An 18,826-nucleotide genomic window follows, 5' to 3' on the forward strand; every position below is an offset into this window, starting at 1 on the left:
CCAACCTCGCTCCGCACCGGGGGGGGGGGGGAGAGATCGCGATTCGCCGCTACCACTCACCACTCCGCCTCCCGTGACCTCTTAGAGGAGGTCAGCGGAGAGAGACGAAGGAGGTGAAATAGCTGTGGGGAAATCGAGGCCGCGTTGTCGCGACAGGGAGATGTCGGAGTGGCAGTTGCAGGGACCACCCCCCCCCGCACGGGTGGTCGCGCCCAGTGGAGCATCGGGTTACTAGGGCGATGGAGCTGCACCGTGGGGGGCGTGGCCTGAACCGGGCCCGCCCGGCGCTGCAGCCAATGGAAGCGGCGCAGAGCTCTCTGTCATCTGCGTGGGGCGGGAGTGGCGGGCGGAGCTGCCAATCAGCAGCGAGGGGGGCGGGGCTGGGCGGGACGGGGCGGGGCGGGCCCCCCACGAGGGCGCGGCGGCGGAGCGGCGGGAGCGGCGGCGGCGGCAGGTGCGGGGGGAGCGGGACGGAACCGGATCGGGATCGGGATGACTGGGACTGGGATTGGGATTGGAATAGGAGCGGGGATCGGGTTTCGCTGCGGCGAGGTCGTGTCCGCGCACGATCGTCCCCGCCCGCAGCATCTGGCCGGTAGCCCGGGAGCGATGCGCGGGGCGGTCGGGGCCCCTTCCCGCGGGGGCCCGCTGCCATCCAGGGCTGTGTATCCTCCGAGGGAAGGAGTAGGGTGCTCCGGGGGACCTAGGGCCCGCAGCAGGACGTCATCGCTGGTGCTTCCCCACGCACCGTCCCCTGGGTGTCACCAGCCTCTGCGCACGGCGGGGACAAACCCTCGCCCCTGCTACGGAAGACGGTGGCTCCGTTAACCGTGGGAGCTGGGGAGGAGGGTTCCAGCGCAAGATCCTCGGGTCTGCCCCAACCCTGCTTCCCCCGGGGTGCCCCGGCTCACCGGCCCCTCGCCAGCCTCGGCCCTGCCAGGCTGGTGTCAGTGCGATGGGGTCTCCCGTGGGTATACATCGCATATATGTGCAATGTACACCCAGCCTGAGCTGCATATTGCACATACACACAATATATACCCAGGATACGTTGCACGTATGCACACACATTGCATATACGCATAATATATACACAATCTATACTGCGTGTATATAACCCATATATTGCATATATGCAGTGGTTGTCCATCTCTTTTTTGTGTTATTTATCATTATTACTATTCCTGTGGGGAGGGCAGCAGGGCGAGCCATGGCCTCCCCACTCATGGCGTGTGGGGCTGTGGGTCAGACACACAGCAGAGTGGGAGCAGAAGCCTCAGAGTGCATTTTTCACCATCTTCTGGGGGAGCCGTGGCCATGCCGGGGGTGCTGCTCTGACAGGACAGGGTCTGTGTCCTTCCCCACCTGGCACTGCCTGGGAACCTGCTCAGGTCACCTGTCCCATGGTGCCAAGCAGGTCCCTGGCAGTGCCAGCGTGGTTTGGTGGTTGTTGGTCCCCTCCAACAAAACTGAGCAGGAGTCATTGAATGGAGAGGGACTGGGGTTTCCTAATTTATAGATGAAAAAAATGCTGATCTGTTCTTCTAAAGCCCTGACCCCCCTTTTGCTGGCGTGACCTCTGGTTTTCAAGTTGACCTCAGCCACTGGCCGCATCACTCCAGGGCTGTGGTGCCACGCTGCTACCAGGGACCAATGTACTCCAGTTACTGGGGTGTCCCCAAACTGTGTGCTCCAGGGTGCGATTTTAGCCCAAGGTAGCCAAAAAGCAGAAGCAGCTGAGATGGAATGATTGACGGGTGGCCCGGCTGGGTGACCCCGGTGCCAGGGGGCAGCCCTGAAGCGTTGCCTGCAGCCGACCTTGGTTCATTAGTCAGGGAAAACACTCAATGTGAGAGATCCTGATAGGAACCTGAGCTCTGAGCTTCCCGCGGCCACTGGACCAGCCTCCTGTCGCCAGGGGTGGCCAATGCCAGGGGCAGCCACTCGCCCGCCCACGCGCGCTGCTGGTGCCGGGCCACGGCGCCGACACGGTTAAGGCACCGGTGGGATCTGGAGCCGGACTGCGCGCCACGGCTGCACGCCACGGCTGAGCCAAACTTGCCGAGTCAGGATGTGAGAGCGGCAGCGACGGCTCTGCAGCATCTCTGGGTGCTGCCGCATCCCGGGGTACCGGGGTCTTGGCCTCCCGCCGCCTCCAGGCGCCTTTTCCCAGAGACGGAGTGGGGATGGGGTAGGAACCGGCACCTGCTGTGTTTCCACCGGCACCGGCGCCGCTGCCCGAAGCCCGCAGAGCCTCCGCTCTGCTGCCAGCTGGGGGATTATTTCCATTTTTCTTTTCTTTTTGCCTCCTGACCACACGTCTCCGCTGGCGCCGGAGCCAGGTGGGTGCGGTGCTGGGGTGGCGGGTGCCACTGGCGGGGCTGTGGTGCCGTGGTGCGGGAAGAGGGGCACAGCTGGGGACCCGCGGCTGCTCGGCGTGATGGACCCCGTTGGGTGCTGCTGTAGGTGACATCAAAGCGGGAATAACCCGTCTGGCGTGTGGGTCTGGGCTGTGTCATCGGCTCCGGCAGCGCTTCGGCACGCACAGCACCATTACGGGCCACCTCACGTGTCGCAGCTAAATCCCTGTCGCCTGCCTTGTTCGTTATCCTAATTAGCAGCTTGTAAACACGCCCGAGCCCCCCAGCCGGCTTGGGGGGACTGCAATGGCGGTGTGGGGGGAAGGAGCTCTGCAGCAGAGGCTTCCCCGGGCCCGGGAAGGGGCTGGGCTGCAGCTCTGCAGATCCCTGCGGCACCGGGGCGGGAGGTGCGGGCACCCGGCGGGGCCACGGATGGAGAGGTGACAGCAGGACGTGCCCCGGCAGCGTGAGTCCTTGTGCCAAAGTCACCTTTCCCGGGGTGCGGCGGGGGGGGGGCATTTGCTGAGGGTGCCATTTGCAAACCTGGTAAAGATGCAGAGATGAGTGCCCTGTGTGGGGGGATGCTCGGGACTGTCTCTCCTCCATCACCTGCCTCATCAGCTGGGGGTGACACTGGGGTGCTCAGGGTGGGGTCTCGCCGCTCCCCCAGCCCCTCTGCCTCACCTGCTGGGGCTCAGGCTCCTCGGTGGGTCTGGAGCCTTCACCTCTGTGATGCCACAATTTCTGTAGGCAGTTTCACCTCCTCTTGCTCCAACTGCAGCGTGTTCAGAGGCTGCAATCCACAGAGCATTCCCCCTTAAGCTGTCCAGAAGAGCTTAAGCTCCCAGGGGCTTCCCAGACATGAATCCTTCTGGCATCCCAGTGCCCATCATGCTGGCTGGGATGGAGTTGGAGACGGAGCCAGGTGCCCTTGCACCCCAGTCCCAGACACATCCTGCAGAAGAAAACTCTTTCCCTCCGTTCCCATGCATTGCCTCACAGAAGGAGAGGTCTTGGGGACATGCCAAAGTGCCAGCAGGGAGGTGATGGGGCTGTTTGCAGTGCCTTTGGCTCAGAGGGCTCAGGATGGTCCGGTTCCTTGGGGCACAGAGCCCTGCCCCATGTGCCATTGGTCCAGCAGTGATTCCTGGCAAAGTTCCTCCATTACCACCAGAGACTTGGCAGCTACCATGCTTGGTGCCTGTGGGAGCACCATGAGGCAGCAGAAGAGGGGCAGTGGGTCCTGCTGAGCACTGTGGAGAGCTGAGCTCATCCACCACCATCCCCAGCAGCCTCCAGCAGAGCCTATCCCAAGCCCTGAGATAAGTTTGTGTCTGAGTTCGTGGCAGTGCACCAAGGGAGCCATGTCTGCACCCACTGCAGCAGGGGAGCTCTGGTTGCCCCCCTGCCGGCGCCCCCCAGCTCATTCCAGCTTCATTACACTGCCACTAATTAAGTAATGTGGAGCTGGCATGAAGCAGCTTGCAAAAGCATGCCAGAGGGTGCCTGCACCAGGGGGCTGCTGTCGCTGTGTCTGTTGCTGGCAACTGCTGGGTGAGGGGCACAGGGGACAGCAGGGGTGACATGAGCAGCCCTGGGACAAGCCAGGGGGTCGTGATGGTTCTGGGGGATCAGGGGGGGCAGCTCCCTCCTGCCCTTTCAAAAATAAACCTGGCTTTATCCAGTCTGTCTGGTCCCCAGCTGCATCCAGAGAGAAGGAGGGAGATGGGACTCAGCAGTGGGGCCAGGGGCTGCAGGGGGCTGAGGGATGCGAGGGGCAAGCAGGCAGCTCTGCAGGGACAGGCTCAGCTCCCAAAGCCTCTGCAGTTGGGCTGCTGGGTCTGCAGGAGCTGTGCTGGAATTCAGGCACAGCAGGCTGGTGTGCTGGAAGGATGCAGGATGCAGGAGAGTTGCAGGAGGGATGCAGGCTGCAGGAGGGATGCAGGCTGCTGGCACACTGTGCCAAGATGCAGGCAGGATGCATGCCAGGACATGAGCACACTGTGCAAGGCCATGCTCCCACTGTGCCCAGGGCAGTTGGGAAGGAGCCTGGAGATCTCTCAGTCCTTGTCTGGGAAAAAAAGCAGCTGGTGACCTGAAGCACAAAGATGACATTTCACAGGCCTAAAGAAAGATGGATTAAATTTGCAAATTTGCCCCAGTTTTGTAGGGAAGCGCTGTGGTTTTCTGTGCTGCTGGAAACTGCTGACAGTGTTGGGGGATGGAGTGGGACTGGGACCACAGCTCCTAGGGAAGTGCTGCTGGGTGAACTCTGGCATGGGGATGAGGGCAGGCAGGGTGGGGGGTGCTTGGCAGAGGTCCCCCTTTCCCTTGGAGCTCCTGCTCCACCACTCTGTCACATGCAGGCTGCAGGAAAAGCCGAGTGTTTTTCCTTTCCTTAGCTTCTCCCTTGCCTCTGGGGGCTGCTTTAGCCTTAAATGCCAACAAAATGTTTAATTTTCCAGGGCCACGTTTCTACACCATTTCCTGATATGTCATAGGACCCCAGCAGCATAGCCTGTGCCTTGCTGCCCCAGCTGGGTTGCCCCATGGCACCCACCACTCACCTCCTGTGGGCAACCAGGTGGGCAACAAGGAGGGCAGTGAGGTGGGCAGTGAGCAGCTCCACTTTGTTTTCCCTGTGTGTCCCAGAACCGTGGGGAGAGCAATCAATTTGGGGAGCTATCGGCTCAGGGCAGGGGTGGGGTGGGATGGGTTTGGGATCAGCAGTGGGTCAGGGGCTGGGGTCTGGGGCTGGCAGGACTGCCATGCCCTGCCTGCTGCTGCCCGCGTTGCTGCCTGCACCACCGCCCATGCCAGGCACCCATCAGGCTCACAGGCTTCTGCAACAGGAAACGCCGTCATGTGAGCGCCCCAAAAACCCCTGTTTCTTCCTCTTTTTCTCTTCCCCTGCGGCAGGGGTGACGCGGCAAGCGGCTCCAGGGAGCCCAGCCTGGCTCCATGTATCCCGAATCCACCACTGACTCCCCAGCGCGACTCTCGCTGAGGCAGACGGGCTCCCCAGGGATGATTTACAGGTAAGGGCATGGGGTTCCGTGGGGTGTCAAACCTGGGGGTGCTGCCCTGGTGAGCTCTGGCACCCCAGAGCTGCCCCAGCATGCTTGGAGCAAGAACATCCAGGGCTACAGGAAAGAGGCAGGAGCAGCAGGGCTTTGGGGTGCTGGTTCCTGCTGTGGGACAAAAGGGTCCCTCTTGGCAGCATGCCAGCGCTGGTGACAGTGATGGTGCCCCCACCATGTGGCACGGACACCACTGACCCCCCTGCGGCCACCCCCTCTGCTGCTTGGTCCCGCTGCTCCATTCTAACGGGGTTTGTGGCATCTTTCTTCTCTCTCCCCTTTGCTGTCGGAAGCGCGAGGTACGGGAGCCCCAAGCGCCAGCTCCAGTTCTACAGGTAACCAGCCCTTTCCCCCCCAACCCACAGCCCCTGACCCACACCCACAGCACAGCACCGGCACCGTGTCTCCCCAGCTGGGGGTTTGGCAGTACCACGTGGGGACCCCGTATGCAGCTTGGGAGGTGGGGGCATCCTCACCAGGCTCCCCGGAGCATGGCTGGGTGGATATTGGGGTTCAGCTCAGGGGGAGCATCCCCCCACTGATGCTGTGCTGGGAAGCACCCACTGGCTTTTCCCAGGGGCATCTCCAGGAACCCAGCCAGCTGTTCTGCTGCTCCTTCCATTAGAAGTGTCATTAAGTGGTTTCAAGGCACTGCTTCCCCCCCGCAGCCTTTTACTGGCTGGAGGGAAGGCAGCACTTTCCCTGCACACCACTCCAGGAGCCGCCCTGGCACTCCGGAGCTGCAGCACCCTGGCTGCAGTGAGGCAGGGAGCAGGGGGCTACCCCCCGAGGGACCCGTGGTCTCCCAGCACACAGTGGGATGAGAAAAGGGTGGCCAGCACCAGGGTGGCTCAGCAGCACCAGTTGTGCCACTCCCAGTGATGTGTTGGCATCAGTAGTGCTGAGCTGCAAGTGGGTTTTGGCTGCCAAACCACGCACAGAACCACTGGGCACATCTGGAGCAAAAGTCTCTGGATGCTGCCCGGTGACGAGGCTCCTGCCTGGAGGAGCCCATGTTTCAGTCCTGCCACAGCCCAGCCACTGTGGGGCCAGCGGGAGGGTTGGCTCCCAATGGCCCCGGGTGTGGCCAGCTGTCCCCACCACCGATGGCAGGGGACCTGTCGGGGCGAGGGTCGGCTGCGAGTGAGGCAGTGATGCCAGCGGTGATGAAGCACCAGCGCATCCCCGGGCTTTTAGTGGAGCATTCATGAATAATTTAGCTCCCCTTCGTGAGGAAGAAAATCCCCTAATTGGGCTAATGGAGCGCGGTGAGAACGCTGGGCTTGGGGGGCCAGTGTGGCCGCCAAGTGCTTTGGCCGCCAAGCACCGACACTCCCCTAATGCAAAACATCCCAGCAGCCACAGGGCTCTTATAGCTGCTGGGGCACCCGCCTGGGCAGAGCATCGTGGGGTGAGCAGCTTCCCCGGCGTGGGTGAGTCAGGGCTGGCAGCACCGGGGTGGGCAACAGGGGCGTGTCGCTGGGGGGTTAGGGTCTTTCTGCTTTTCGGTGGGTTGTTGGTTGCTGACGTGTTCCCAGCTTAGCAGGTTAGCAGCTTGCTTCCCCAGCAGCTGCCAGCTGTCACCCACTTGTTGTGACCCTAACAGTCCCATTATCCCCTCCCCATCCTTGCTCCATCCCCACGGAATGACCTCTCCTGCTTGGTGTCGCGCTGCTTAGCCCTTGGGATTTCTGCTAATGAGTGGCCCCTGAACAAGCCCACTATTCCGTGCTCTCCCCGCTGCCCTATAACGTTGCTCAGATAAAACCCATGGAGGTGTGGGAAGGGTGGTCTGCAGATTCCCACCCTGTTCCTGAGAGCAACTGGGAGCAGACCCTGGCTCCACAGCTACAGCCCTTCCATTGCCACACAGCAAAGCTGCAGAGCAGCAGCACAGCTGGCTCTGACTTTTCCTGGTTATTATCAGGAACAAGGGGTTCCCACCAGGAATGAGGGGATCCTCAGGGCTGGGTGCTGTGTCCATGCTCAGCTCTGCCCTCATTAAAACCTCCAGCTGCAGAGAGGGGCTGGTGCTGCTGGTGTCAGCTCCAACTCTGGCTTGGAGATGCAACAGTAAGAGGGGGTCGGTGGCCAGGGTTCTGTTTGGTTCTGCTGCAGGAGAGAGGTCCCCTCCCCACCTCTCCCCGCATTCCCCAGCCCTTGATGTGGGGCAGAAGGAGCATGGGAGGGTCTCTGACAGCTATGGGCATCACAGGAGACCCTGGGGCTTGGTAGCCCCTTGCCAGAGGCCACTCAGTAGTGTGTGGGTTTTCTTCTTGTTCCTTGAGGTCACACCTCAATGGAAAGTGCACTTCTAGTTCTTTAGCTTTTAGCTCTTGCTGTCATAAATTTGAGCTTTGCAGGGAAAGGAAAAAAAACACTGGTGGGAGCCTGGCTGGAGCCTGATGCTGCCGCGTCTCCGGCACCGAGCGCTCCCAGAGGGTACTTTGACACCGGCGCCGTGGTTTTGGCCCCTGTCCCCGCTCCTTCCTTCAGACACAGGGTACAAAGGGACACTGCAGAGAGCAGCAGGGAAATCGATGCCGGTGCCACTGCCAGCACAGTCCCAACCGGAGCAGCAGCGGGCACTGCTGGGTGTGAGGAGCTCGCTTTGCCACAGGCTGTTTTGGGCAGTCTGTGCCAGCTGGGTGGGCACTGCCGTGGGGAAGGTGTTGTCTGGTGGCATAGCCTGGCACAGGCATGGTGACCACTGGCACTCACAGCCTCTCCACAGGCACCTACCCTGCTCACAGAGTCCCTTGGAGCCACTGCTCCCCTCCTGACTTATCCCACAGCTACCAAACCTTCACCAGCATCTGCCACAGCCCTGCTGCCCATTGCTGCCAGCCGTGGGCACTGCTGTGTCCCTGCCAGGTGCTGCCCTCGCTGCTCCCTTTGCTTTTTGGTTCTTGCCACTGCTTTGCTCTGCTGAACCGACCAGCTTTGCCATGGTCCCCGCTCTCCCCTCCCGGCACCAGACCCGTCGCTGATCCTGGCCAGGGTGGGTGCCACCACGCCAGCACCGCAGGCAGGCTCTGCCCCGAGGGCTGGTGGTGCTCAGCACCGCAGTGAGGCCCTTTCCCAGCTCTCTCCTAGCACCGCTGAGTGGTGGGCAGCAGGATGCTCTCCATGACCTACAGCGAGAGCCTGCGCAGCGTGGCCAGCAGGCACCCCCCAGAGTGGGGGCTGCACCCGACGCCCCGCACGGCCGAGGGGCCGGAGCTGCGGCGGCTGCGGGACGTGCGGGCGGCAGCACGGGCCAAGAAGCTGGAGGAGTTCCTGCGGATGCACGGGCTCTCCCTGGCTGACAGCACCGCCTGTACCACTGGCATGAAGTACAGGTAAGGCAGCGGCAGCACCTGCCGGAACAGCCAAGTGTGGGGACAGAGCAGGGGATGATTCTTGGCACTGGTTTTACACCTTGTCGGGAAAAGCCTGGCAGGATTCCGGTGGTTTCCTGCTGCGGCACCGTGGTTGGGAGGAGCCGGCGCTCTTGGTGGTAGCTTGCTGTTACCTCTTGCTTGCTCAATGGTCTTTGAGCTGCTCGATTTTCCTTTTTGCTGCTGGGACGTTTGCAAGTGCAAACCCACCAGCACTGTCAGGGGGCAGGTACTGAAGCCCTCAGCACCAAGCTGCTTCACCCCCAACAACCATTTCTGGCTGGGCTGGTGCACCGTGAGTTTTGTGGGAGGGTCCTGGGCACAGCATGTGGCATCTGAGTGTTTCAGGCAATTTATGTCCTTATTACCTGCTGGTGCTATGGAGGATGTGCCAGGCAGTTGGAGTTTTGGCCACTGAGGGCACTGAGGGCTTTCCTGCGTGTCCTTTCCTGCTCTCCCACTGCCCAGTAATGCACCTGGGGCTGGAGGCACAGGACTTGGGTGCCCCTTGCCCCTGGCTCCAGTGAAGCCCCCAGGGGGCAGGTGGCTCTGCTGGCTCCTGCCATGCCATGCTGCACCACGGGTCAGGTTCCCTCGGCTCACAATGCCGGAGGTAACATTTACACGGCAGCAAGAGCCCATCTAATATTCATGAGTATTATTAATTGATGGAGAGAGGCTGGCACAGCCTCCAGCAGTGCTCCATTGGGCAGCTGCCTACTGCCCCCCAAATCTCTGGCCTTGCTCCTCCTCTGGGGAGCTGCTGGGTCCCCCCCACCCCAGTGCTGAAGCTGGTGCTGGAGCTGGTGCTGGTGGGATTACCCAGCTAAGGAGCTTTGCGGCGGGGGGAAGCAGAGGAGATTACATGATTTCTCATTAGGCTGGAGCTGAATATCCATAATTTCCCCCCCAAAAAGCAAGCCCCAGCTCCCCTCTATGCTCCTTCCAGGGAAGGCTCTCAGGTCCCTCCGCTTTGGTGGAAGGTGCCGGGCTGCGTTCTGCAAAACCTGGGGGACATAAGGGGATACCAAGGGGGGGAGCAACCAGAACAACCTCGTCAAACCGCCGTTGGCATCACCACCACCCACGCTCCTTCCTCCCCAAACCCCATTCGGCAAAGTGCCAGGAGATTTGCACTTGCCTTCACGGGGGCTGCTGGACCCCCCCCTCCCTTTTGCCCCCATAATAAACACGAGGTTGGGTACCAAAGTGTCAGCCACGGGGGGACGCTCGGCGGGGTGCGGGGATGTCCTGGGGGGCCCGGTCTGTGCCATCCGGCCCCCTGCCCGCACACCGCGTGCTCGGTGCCTGAGCTCATCAAATATTGAGGGCAGGAGGGGTGCCGGAGCGTCGCAGCCCCCCGCCGTCACGTCGCGGGCGCGGGAGGAGCTCCCGCCTCGCCGGGGGCGCCGGCTAAATTTAGGCAGCCGGGGCGGCCGCCCGCCGGAGCAGGATGCAGGTCTCCTTTGTGTGCTCCGAGCACAGCATCAAGAGCCGGAGCGCGGAGGATCGGCTGAACCGGCAGAATGCCGGCAGTCCCAGCCTCGGCACCCGCGGCAAGTTCAGGGCAGTGGCCATGGTGGCCCGCAGCCTGGGCCAGCTCTCGGTGCAGAATGCTCCGTCCTCCAGCGAGTCCAGCGTCAAGCAGCCGGGGATGAAATACCGGTAGGAGCTCGGGGCTGGGGAGGTTTGGGGGGGTCGAGGGGCTGGGGATCCTGCACTCCCCCAGTTCCCCTCTTGCGTCCTGCTCCGCCACCTTCTCGGTACTCAAAGTGCTAACTGTGCATTTCCATCCTCACCCTTTGCTCCTGTCCCTACTCTGAATCAGCCTGGCGTGAAGCCAGTGGGATGGGGGGGAGGAAGGGACCCTAAAATCTGGGGTAGGATTAGCAGGATCCCCAGTACCTGCTGAGCTGGGGGGTCAGAGAGTCATGGCAGGCAATAATGCACAGGTTTACAGCATCCTGATGGCACTGCTGGAGACTCTCTGCCCTGCCAAGTGTGCTTGGAGCTGTGAGTGAGGATTTGTCCCCTAGATGTCACAGTGGGTCTGGGAATGAAGGGGTGGCACATGCATACTGTGTCCCCCAACCAGCACCCGTGGGGTTAACAGACTCCACATCCCTGGCACTCGAGCAGAGAAATGGGGGCTTCCCCCCCTGCCAACAGGGATGAGGGTGCACCCAAGCGTGGGGCTGGGGGCTCCCTAGGGAGGAGGATGCACCCAAGCATGGGGCTGCCCCCCTTCCCAGTATGGGGGACATACCATTGTCCAGCCAGGAGCTGCTGCGTGCTGGGATGCAGCCAGCACTGGGTGCACCAGGCCAGCTGAGGTCGCCCAGCATCTGAAAGCATCTCCTTTGGGTGGGCTGGCACAGCACTTTGGGGCAGGACAGTCGGGAGCAGCAATGTGCTGCTGGTCCCCCAGGACCCCATCATGGCTGGGATGAGGTTGGTGCTGTCCCCACTGTCAACCCCGTGGTCACAGCTTCTCTCACCAGCTAAAGCTCCAAAGGTGCTGGGAGCTGCGGCAGCACCCAGGGCAATGAGTGTTGGGTCGTGAAGCTGCAGCACAGAGGGACAATGCCCCAGTTCACACCGGGACCCCTGGTGCTGCCCCTGCCCACGGTGCCGTGCCGCGGTGGCGGCAGTGCCTCCCTGTTGCTACGCGACTCGGGCGAGCTGCCGTGGCTCACCTACACTTTATTTATTTTAACACTCTTTCCTCAAGCCTTTGTCAATTTTGACAAGGAATGGGCTCACCATCCCCACACTGAAGGCAGCTGCCAGCCCAGCTCCCTCCCCAAAGCTGTTCTCTGGCTCCCGGTGCTGGACACAATTTTCAGGATGCTCCAGGACCCCAGTGCCCTGTCCCCTGTGCCACACTGCAGAGAACGGGCACAGCTCATGCTACATGTGGGACACCCCAGACCTGACCACCAGCATGCCACCTCCCCTTTCTCCTGTCCCATCCTGCGGCACTGCCAGGGGAGCCAAACCCTCCAGCCCTGTCACCAGAGACACTTTAACCAGGTCACCACCCGCAGCCACTGAATCACCCCGTGGGCACGGCCATTATTCTGTGTGGGAAGTGGCACCGGTGCTGGCCATGCTGCAGGCAAACCACAGTGTGCCCGGCTGGGGATGGATTTTTAATCCATCATGGGATTAAAAATTAAACAATGAAATTAAACAAATAATCAAGGGGATTAATCTCACTGCAAGACCATCCCAGGTGGGGATGTGGATGGAGGCAAGGGAGAAGAGGTGGGGATGAGATGAGGGAGGGGGATGGGATCAAAGACGGGATCAAGGATAGGGATGGGGACCGGCACTGGGGATCACAACTCACTTGCAGACGTGTTGGGGCTCTCTGGTGACTTTCCTAACGAGTCTCTGTCTTCCAGGAACCTTGGAAAGTCCGGGCTGCGTGTGTCCTGCCTGGGCCTGGGTAAGTGCTGGGCTTGCTGTGGCCCCTTGGTGTCTCTTCCATCCCTCACCAGCTCCAGCAATGCTTTGCCAAGGGAAGGAAAGGGTTTTCCTCTGTCCTGGCAGAGGTTGTGAGATGCAGCCTAGGAGTTGTCAAATTATTTTCCCTTTTTCTCCTCTGCTGTGATAGGAAGTGACCGGGTTGCGCTGGGAGCGCTGGGCTGCACGTGGCAGTGCCAGCCGTGTGTGCCAGGGCTGTGCCAGGGTGGGTGGTGGGGGGCTGGAGGTGGCAGCATTTGATGCTCACTGCACCTACACCCTCTCTCTTCTGCAGGGACATGGGTTACATTCGGAGGGCAAATCACAGACGAGGTAAGGGTCACACCTCATCCCTCCCTGGTAAAGCAGGGACAGGATGGGACTGGCACAGCTACGGGTGCTGCTCTGGGTACCCATGGTGTGCCAGAGCTCACCAGAGCCTGCCTGGCTTCTTGGGCACTCATTCCCCCTCACTGACCCTCCCCGTTCTCCCCTCACAGATGGCAGAGCAGCTGATGACTTTAGCTTATGACAACGGCATTAATCTCTTCGACACAGCAGAAGTCTACGCTGCCGGCAAGTAGGTACCCAGCTGTGGTGGTGGCACAAGGGGCTTCACCCTGCATCCCAGCACCAATGAGCTGCCACAGCTCTGGGAATCTCCTGGGTTTGCTGGCAGCAAAGTGGCTGCTGGGAAGGGGGCTGTGAGCACTTGCTTATGGGGGGGTGCTGGATCGTGTGGTCCTGTCCTGCCTGCGCCTGCCTGCACCACGTCAGGCATGGCCGTGCATCCTCCCCAGCACGGTGAGCTGCAGCTGCCCAGGATGTGGTGGCCCGGGGGCATCTCAGCGTGTACACATGTCCACTTAAAAACAGCCAGCTGGCGTGCTGGGGAGCAGCTTGGCTCTGTGCCAGAGGAGAACGGCATCCCTGCATTCACCTCCTCGTCTGCCATGGTAGCTGATGTCCTCTTCCCTTGCAGGGCCGAGGTGGTGCTGGGAAACATCATCAAGAAGAAGGGGTGGAGGTAAGCCAGGCTTTGTCTCTGTGTGGCAAAGCCATCACTGATGTGCATCCTGTGGTGGGGCTGGGGGCAGGCAGGGACGTGGGCCTTTGCACTGCTGCCACTTGTGACTCTCTCTTTCTCCCTGCAGACGGTCCAGCCTGGTCATCACCACCAAAATCTTCTGGGGAGGAAAGTAGGTAACACTCACCCCACAGGAGAGCACCGAAGTGTGACAGGCTCTCACCCACCTTTATTTTTCCAGAGCTGAGACAGAGAGGGGCCTGTCCCGAAAGCACATCATCGAAGGTAGGGATGGCAGGAGGGATGGTGGGATGCTGGCTGGGATGTGCCAATCCCAGCACATCTGATGGTGCCTTGGTTGTGGCAGGTCTGAAGGCATCGCTGGAACGGCTGCAGCTGGAGTACGTGGATGTGGTGTTTGCCAACCGGCCCGACCCCAACACGCCAATGGAAGGTGGGTGCCATGTGGTGCCGTGCTCCTCACCAGTGCCTGCCATCGCCATCGTGGTTGGTTTGCTCCAGGCTTTTATTTCAAGGACCTTTTTACCTTTTCCCTTCCCAAGCAGAAATGGCCCCTCTGTTGCCATGGTCAGCCCACGCCATGGTTGAGCCTCCTCTGACCCCAGCCTGGTGCCAGGACCAGCCATGGCAGGGGGCATTGGTGGGTGGTGGTGGGTCGCTGCCCTGTCCTGGCAAGCCGACTTCGCTCTCTCTCAATCTTTCTTTTATCACCAGGGGACCCATTTAGTTCCTCCAAGTCCCGGACTTTCATCGTGGAAGGTACTCCCTGCCGCACGGCCCGCCGGCACTGCCGGCTCCTGGCAGCCCTTCCTGGGGCAGAACCTCCCCACCCCTCCAAGATGCCCACCCCTGTCCCCCCGCCCCCAGCAAACCCCGCACAGGCAGCAGCATCACCACAAACACCCCCCAGCCGCCTGATGGAAGGGCAGAAAAGCCAAGAGGCTTCCCAGGGTCCTGCTGTGGGCACCCTTGGCAGTCATGGCAGGGTCCCTGCTCACCAGGGCAGCAGGCAGCGTGCCAGACACATGCTCTAGCATTGGCCAGGCGAGCCCTGTGCCCATCATTCCCCCGCCTGTGGCTGCAGGAGCGCGGCTTGGCTTGGCCCTGGCTCGCATGGCTCAGGGGCTCCCCCAGACCCCTTCGCAGGGGGGGCCGGGGCTCCCTCCCTCCTTCCCTCCCTCTCCTGGGTCTCGGCGATGCTTCGGGTGTCTCTCCCCGCAGTGATGCCGAGCGTGGCGCCGGCACCCCATGGGGCCTGGGGCCGGTGCCAGGAGCCAAGCAGCTGCTCTCCATGCAGGGAGAGCCCTGGCATCGCCGGCGGCATGTCAGGGGCGGCTGCGGTCCCCAACGCACATCCCGAGTGGCTGCTCCCCATGCTGCTCCTTCTCCAAAAGCATCCTCCAGACACAACCCGCCTCAGCACCGGGGAGGGGGATGCTCGGCAGCCGTCGGCACGGCGCGAGCCCCCTCCTGCCAGCACAGCCCCCCCAGTAACCCCGCTGCCTTTCTCCCCTTCCCCCGGCAGAGACGGTGCGAGCCATGACCCATGTGATCAACCAGGGGATGGCCATGTACTGGGGGACCTCACGCTGGAGCTCCATGGAGATCATGGTAGGGACCTGGGGGACTGGGGGCAGCTGTAGTGGAGCAGCCCCGGTGACACTGGTGACGCTGATGTAATCAGACAGCGGCTGGCGGGAGCTGAGCACTTGCAGATGTGCTTCAGCGTTAATTATTTTCTGGGGCAGCTCTCGGCTCTCAGGGGGGGTTTTGGGGAGGCTCGGGGGGTGTGGCACGGCACTGAGGGTCCTAGCTCCCTGGCAGGAAGCATACTCGGTGGCCCGGCAGTTCAACCTGATCCCACCGATCTGCGAGCAAGCCGAGTACCACATGTTCCAGCGGGAGAAGGTTGAGGTGCAGCTCCCCGAGCTCTTCCACAAGATAGGTACAGTAGCAGGAGTCCCAACCCAGCTCCCCTCCTTGCTCTTCGTGCACTGCCATGGCCAGGCACCTCTCCCCAGAGCCAGCCAGCCCCATGCCATGGTGCTGGGGAAGCTGGGGACAACAGTGTCACCCCCTGCTCTGCTCTATAGGTGTCGGAGCCATGACCTGGTCCCCACTGGCTTGTGGCATCGTCTCGGGGAAGTATGATGGGGGGATCCCCCCTTACTCCCGCGCCTCGCTGAAGGTGAGCCCAGTCAAGGGGTCATGAGAGGATAGGGGACTGGAGCCAGGGGGATCACAGTGGGACAGGGGGAGAGCAGGAGGTACAGGAGCCATGACCTGGGGGGGCAGTTTCGGTCTGCCCTGCCTGTGCTCAGCCCAGTACACCTTGGCTCCTCACCCCCAACAACCCCTCCCGCCCCCAGGGATATCAGTGGCTAAAGGACAAGATCTTGAGCGAGGAGGGTCGGCGGCAGCAGGCCAAGCTGAAGGAGCTGCAGGCCATCGCCGAGCGCCTGGGCTGCACCCTGCCACAGCTCGCCATTGGTAAGGGGAAAGGGGACAGTGGGGGGACACCGGGGCTGGCCAGTCACACTCAGTTCCTCTCTCCTTCCTACCCAGCCTGGTGCCTGCGCAATGAGGGTGTCAGCTCCGTCTTGCTGGGAGCCTCCAATGCCGATCAGCTGATGGAGAATATTGGAGCAATACAGGTGAGTGCCCCCTCCAAGCAAACAGTGCTGCATTGGGGGGGCTTCACTGCAGGGAAGCGAGCAGATCCAGCCAGGGGGGGGGCCTGAACGGGGCAGCAAATGCCTGCATGTGCTTTGCTGCTGCAGTACTGCAATGCTCATCCCTGCAACGCAACGCTCACTTCTGCAAGGCGCCGTGCAGGAAAAGGAGGTTGCAAATGTGGCTCAGAGCAAAACCCAGGATTTGGCTTGATGGCAGCTGAGCAGCAGAGCTCCGGCTGTGCTGGGCTGAGGCAGGTGATGCCCCAGTCAGGTTTTCCCTAACTGGGTCGCTCAGCAGCAAGCTGGGGCTTACAGCACCGAGGCATCGAGCAGAGGCGGTGAGCACGGCCCAGCCATGTGCCACCACCGGCTGCATCCCCCGCCTGCCCCAGCAGCATGATCCCAACGGCATCCCCCGTCCCCCGCAGGTCCTTCCGAAGCTGTCGTCTTCCATCGTCCACGAGATCGATAGCATCCTGGGCAACAAACCCTACAGCAAGAAGGACTACAGATCCTAAGAGCGCGCCGGAGCGCGCAGCCCTCGCCGCCCGTTCGCTTGCTTACGCTTTGTTGGAGCAAAGTGGAGAGTGTGGTTTGCACCGCGAGCGCCGCGAGCCAGCGCTGCCCCGTCCATCGCACGGCTGCCGCCAGGGTGGCTCTCAGTGCCGGGATGGCCCCCGAGACCCCCGGCCAACCGGCCCCCAGCCGGAGCCACCGTGGGCAGGCAGAGCACGGGGGCTGTTGCATGCATCGCTCCCACTGCCCGCGTTGCTGGTGGGCGCGGGGCGGGGGTGCGGGTGGGTGCTGTACGCCCGCCAGGCCGACAACACGAAGCTGTTCCCCAGCCTGCGCCCGGCCCCTCGCCTCTGCCCTGCCTTGCGCCCACACCGGCACCATCGTACCAGCACCTGGGGCTGCAGTGCTCCCAGGGCAGGAGGGGGTGGGATAGGGTGGTGATGGAGGGGGTACCCCTGCAGGTGGGGGCAGCCCCCCGTGGCTGTTGCTGCCACGAAGGGAGCTCAGGGTACCCCCAGCGCAGGGCTGGGCTCTGCAGGGGGCTGGGTGAGGAGCGTGCGTGTGTGTGCAAGCACCTGTGCAGGCAGACACACGCATGGACACCCCTCCGTGTACAGACCCCTGTGTGCAGCTGCAAGCAGTGTGTAGCTACATCAGGGCACCCACAGCCCCTGCAGCTGTGCACGTACACGGCTGCCCTTACACACGCACATGTGTGCAGTCCCAGGTGTCTGCACACACTCACCTACAGCTGGAGCTGTAGCTCTACCTCTGCCCCTACACAGACACCAACACAGATTTGTATCTCTAGATCTATGCATAGAGCTGTACATGCAGACCTAGCAACATCACATACGTGGTATCCGTGCCAACACACAAATGCAGACATGCTTGTGTACATGCATCAGTACCTATAGAGCTACGTGGACAGATCTGTGGATGTGCACACACCCGTGGCAAGGCATTGCTATAGGTACAGATGCAGATGTCTATATGCACAACTAGATATGTACATAAATGTGTGTATATATACAGATATGTGTGCAGATATATCTGTATCAATTATATATATATCTGTATGCAACTATAGACTCATCTCTATGCCTATATATATAAACGTATGCCTATATATACAGACATTTACATATCTGTCATTCATTTCATTTAGCTGTAGATATCTCTGTATCCCTCTGTGTAGTGTGTGCAAACACACACATCTGCCAGTGCCTACCTATAGCCATATATATATATACACACACATCCCCATATAAATATAAAAATTACAAATTTATGTAAATTTATGTACAAAAACTGGAGCTCTACCCATCGACATATATATGGGTGTGGGTGTTCAGCTGTACCTACATTCCTACAACAAGTGTCTGTGTGTGTATAAGCATGGGGAGGGTTTGTCTACATACACACACACACATTATATATATATATACACACACACACATATATATATATGCTGACATCTATAGAACCACACAGATGTTTGTATGCATATTTGAACATATATATACTTATATATATATGTATAAAGTTAAATATATGTCTTGATGCATACACATATGTATACTGTGTATGTGTAGCTATATCCATACACCTTTACCTGTATCTATTTATGCCTACACTTAAGTATAAATATATAAAAATTATGAATACACGTGTCTGTGTATATATACACACACAGATTTATATACCTACATATCCATATATATATGTAGATATGTATCTGTTATGTGTGTATATATACACATCTATACATTACAAATTTATACTTTTGTGCATATATACAGATACACATCTGTGTATAAACACCTACCTAAGCATGTCTATAGTCACCCTAGGTATGTCTATGCCTGTCTGCCTGTATACATACCCCTATGTGTTTATATAAGTATGTAAGCATATAGACATATGAACATGCACACATCATTTCAAACACATTATATATACAGATGTATAAACACACACAGCTCTGTGTACACACACACACACACCTGCACACATACTGATAACTATTTGTGTATGCTTATATAAATATACAAATGCATACACATCTATCTAAAAATGACAGGTCTGTGGCTAGGCACACACTTGTGTATACACAGAGATGCACACACCTGCGTACAGCTGGGGATCTATACACACACATACCTACAGATTTACTGCAAAAACACCCAACACGTCCACCTACACCTACATATTTGTGTCTGTCCACATGGACACGCCGGGGCTGGGGAGAGGCATCCATGAACCCTGCGTGTGGGCACAGGACGTGTGTGTGTGTGTG

At 59.9% G+C, this 18,826-nt stretch overlaps 1 protein-coding gene across 3 annotated transcripts; it reads left to right on the forward strand.

Annotated features, from left to right (window-relative positions):
* The first annotated feature begins 387 nt into the window (after window positions 1–387).
* Window positions 388–17,661, forward strand: KCNAB2 (potassium voltage-gated channel subfamily A regulatory beta subunit 2). 3 transcript variants are annotated; one of them, XM_030463475.1, is made up of 16 exons: window positions 388–454; window positions 5,280–5,398; window positions 5,734–5,775; window positions 12,228–12,271; window positions 12,584–12,621; window positions 12,789–12,868; window positions 13,271–13,315; window positions 13,443–13,487; window positions 13,557–13,600; window positions 13,683–13,769; window positions 14,862–14,947; window positions 15,161–15,281; window positions 15,430–15,524; window positions 15,706–15,826; window positions 15,902–15,990; window positions 16,440–17,659. In XM_030463475.1, the coding sequence occupies exons 2-16, from the start codon at window positions 5,322–5,324 to the stop codon at window positions 16,527–16,529; spliced, it is 1,104 nt and encodes a 367-aa protein (XP_030319335.1). In that variant the 5' UTR covers window positions 388–454; window positions 5,280–5,321; the 3' UTR covers window positions 16,530–17,659. The 3 variants fall into 3 exon arrangements, with proteins under 3 accessions (XP_030319335.1, XP_030319334.1, XP_008501863.1); XM_030463474.1 differs by lacking the exon at window positions 388–454 and adding an exon at window positions 2,007–2,342 and having other exon boundaries at window positions 16,440–17,661; XM_008503641.2 differs by lacking the exons at window positions 388–454; window positions 5,734–5,775 and having other exon boundaries at window positions 5,271–5,398; window positions 16,440–16,892.
* Window positions 17,662–18,826: the final 1,165 nt, after the last annotated feature.

Source organism: Calypte anna, chromosome 21, assembly GCF_003957555.1.
Source record: "Calypte anna isolate BGI_N300 chromosome 21, bCalAnn1_v1.p, whole genome shotgun sequence".
Classification (NCBI taxonomy): domain Eukaryota; kingdom Metazoa; phylum Chordata; class Aves; order Apodiformes; family Trochilidae; genus Calypte; species Calypte anna.

Coding starts and splice junctions, on each gene's coding strand:
- KCNAB2 (XM_030463475.1), top strand. CDS start 5,322: ATGTATCCCGAATCCACCACTGACTCCCCAGCGCGACTCTCGCTGAGG. Junction 5,399..5,733: donor TCCCCAGGGATGATTTACAG/GTAAGGGCATGG, acceptor TGCTGTCGGAAG/CGCGAGGTACGGGAGCCCCA. Junction 14,948..15,160: donor GGAGCTCCATGGAGATCATG/GTAGGGACCTGG, acceptor GCTCCCTGGCAG/GAAGCATACTCGGTGGCCCG.